Consider the following 3,062-nt stretch of genomic DNA (forward strand, 5'->3'; position numbering starts at 1 on the left):
GCAAATAAATCAATAGTAACCAAAACGCAGACTGAATTCAATAGTTTCCCCACTCTCTCAATCGACTACGTGTCAAAATATTATAGCCAAGTTGAACGCCAATGGCCATAGATTAACAGGTACTGGGATGTCATTTAAATAATAATAATAATAATATTCCTCTTTTTTGATTTTCCGCTGAGAATGTACATGTATTTAACATTAAACATTATAGGTCGAATTTACGAAGCCTGGTTTTCTTAATAACGAGTGTTTAAGTATTGTAAATGTAGACCCATCTGGTTACACGCTCTTTGTAAATTTGGCCCGATATGTGTACTAGTATTTAATTTTATGGATAATTTTCTTCCATTTCTCTAATACTACTAAAATTAATCAAATAAAAATGTTCGTGTTAGATTTGTACCTAAGTATATAAAATATTGCTAAAATAACAATAATTGTTACTTCGTTTTCAATAAATTAAATTAATATTTTAATTTTAATTTATTTTTATATAAAAACATTATATATATATATATTATAACATAATATATCACAGGTTCTTTATTTCAAAACATGATTCATTGTACATGACTCTTGGGTCCATTGATAATTTCTATTGTAATACAGGTGTGTTTTGAGGCTTGTGTAGCCTACCGTTTCAAATATTTTACTCTTTCGCACATTCAGTTAATATTATTCTATATAAAGAAAATTTACCTCTCATTATGAACCAACGTTTAAAAATACAACATCAACAACAAAAAGAAACAACATGAAACAAACAAAAACAAGCGGGGCCCTTTTAACATTTTTTTTTATCTTAGTGTCTCAAGAATTTCAATCCCATCTCAAGGTTTAAGTCAAAACTGGGTAAAATGTAATTAATAAAAATTGCATGTAAAAATGCAGTGCGTTAAAATACACGATACTGTTATTTTTAAAATTATTTATAACTAGCAATAAATTTTAATCATGTGTGTGTATTTTCCTTCTGTTTTTCGGCTAGCAGGTCTTGTGTATTGTAAACACTAACAAAAACAAGAGTAATCCAGGTCACCTGACAATAACCATTATTGTTGGTTAAAAGCCAAAATCACACTGAATTGCCGCCCTTATAGCTTTAATCTTTCTTCTGGTCTGTCAATAATATCATTATTATTATATTTTAAAATATTAACAGTTATACAAAAATGTGCAAATTATTATTATTGTGGCAAACGATTGCTTCGAATGATTAATCATGAAACGCTGGTCGAGAAAGACGCACTGTCAATGCAATCATAAACATTGGAAATTAACAGCGAAACAAAGGAAAATGGCTAAAACATTATATGCATAACTCACATTAGTAAACATTAAGGCAACGTACTAACACAAACTACTTGCACTTTGCATTTTTAGTTATAAAATCTACGTGAAAATATATAACTATTTGCGCCTTCACTTTGCGAAAATGGCGGCCAGCTACCAATTTTGTGTTTGTGTCTGTTTAGGTTTGGGCTAATTGCCTAATTACTACCGCGCCCCAGGACCACTTAGCGACTCCCAGTTAGAGCCAAGACCTTAGAGATGCAAGATGACTAAACAAACATAGGTTACATCATCGGATTTTTTAAGGAGAAACACTTTATTGTGGATACGGTTGTTACGGAACAAAACCAATGTTTTGATAAAACGCGTTTTTCTTTAAAAATACTGGACGCAGGAATACAATTTTTTTCAGAGTGTTATCCCAACATTCCTTTGTTACAGCGCACGTTAATTCAGAACTGGTCATATTTGATTGTTTTAGATACGAAGCCGAAAACGAGTGTAGGAAACACAAATATTGTGTTTACCAGAAATGAAGCCACCACCGAGGCGTCGATTATATGATACCTTCGCTGACGTCCGCGCACTGCAGATAAATACGGGCAAGGCCGCGAGCTTCGATACTCGCTAATTTGAGATTCGCTCCGTACAACTTTTTTTTGTTAAAGGTCCACGAAGTCTTATCAGGAAAAAAAATGGCAGACGTTGCTCAAGTCCAGAAGACCCCCAAGAAGAAGGCAACCAAGCCAAAGAAGGTGTCCAGCCACCCGAAATACAACGAAATGATTAAAGCAGCAATTGCCGCTTTGAAGGATCGTCATGGATCATCCCGACAGGCCATCCTGAGCTACATCGTCAAACACTACAAAGTAGCCGATGAAAAAACCGTCAACAGTCACCTGAAGCTTGCACTCCGCGCTGGAGTCAAGAACAAGTCCCTGAAGCAGTCCAAGGGTACCGGAGCTTCTGGATCATTCCGACTTGGCGAGCTGAAGGCAAAGAAGGCGCCAAAGGCCAAGAAACCAAAAGCAGCCAAGCCAAAGAAGGCCAAGAAACCAAAAGCAGCCACCAAACCCAAGGTGAAGAAACCCAAGACGAAGAAGTCTCCCAAAAAGGTGTCGAAACCCAAGACGGCCAAGGCAGCAAAGCCCAAGAAGCCCAAGACCCCAAAGAAGACTAAGTCTCCCAAAAAGAAGGCAGCGAAGAAACCCGCCAAAAAGTGAACCAGACGATAGTGGACAATAGAAAGTTTTCATAATCATTTAGATACATTGATCATCATAACCAGCACACCGGTTGTGTTCGTTTGTATCAGGGACTACTTCACAGGCAGCAAAACACCCACCAAGACACTGTCCCGCCTTTTCTAGGCATGATTGTAACATTCGTTTTCATGGAGAGAAAAAAAAAAAAGAAGAGAAAAGATCTCAATTTGAAATTCCAATTGACATTAACATTTCTTTCCAGTCATGACCGATAATTATGGAAGCAGACGAGGCTACTTTCTACTTCAACTCTTACATTATAGTGCTAATTGTGTAAACGAAAAACTTGCGAAACTGATGTCCCAGTACTTGATCGAAGCAAAATTTGAGTGCGTCTGTTTGACATTTTTGACAGTGCTATTGTTATTAAACTTTTAATAACGTTGAAAGAGGACTTGGTGCATTCGTTTGTATATAGTATTTATTTCATACAAAAATCATGTTCATGCTTCATTGTGTATATATTCATTATCAGAAGAAAAAAATATTAAGTGAAATCTA

At 35.7% G+C, this 3,062-nt stretch overlaps 1 protein-coding gene across 1 annotated transcript; it reads left to right on the forward strand.

Annotated features, from left to right (window-relative positions):
* The first annotated feature begins 1,909 nt into the window (after positions 1-1,909).
* On the forward strand, positions 1,910-3,062 carry LOC121374272 (histone 24-like). Its single transcript, XM_041501310.1, has one exon. The coding sequence runs from the start codon at positions 1,992-1,994 to the stop codon at positions 2,517-2,519; it is 528 nt and encodes a 175-aa protein (XP_041357244.1). The 5' UTR covers positions 1,910-1,991; the 3' UTR covers positions 2,520-3,062.

Source organism: Gigantopelta aegis, chromosome 6 (genome assembly GCF_016097555.1).
Source record: "Gigantopelta aegis isolate Gae_Host chromosome 6, Gae_host_genome, whole genome shotgun sequence".
Classification (NCBI taxonomy): Eukaryota; Metazoa; Mollusca; class Gastropoda; order Neomphalida; family Peltospiridae; genus Gigantopelta; species Gigantopelta aegis.

What these genes read in the sequence shown, in the direction of transcription:
- LOC121374272 (XM_041501310.1), top strand. Translation starts at nt 1,992, where the DNA reads ATGGCAGACGTTGCTCAAGTCCAGAAGACCCCCAAGAAGAAGGCAACC.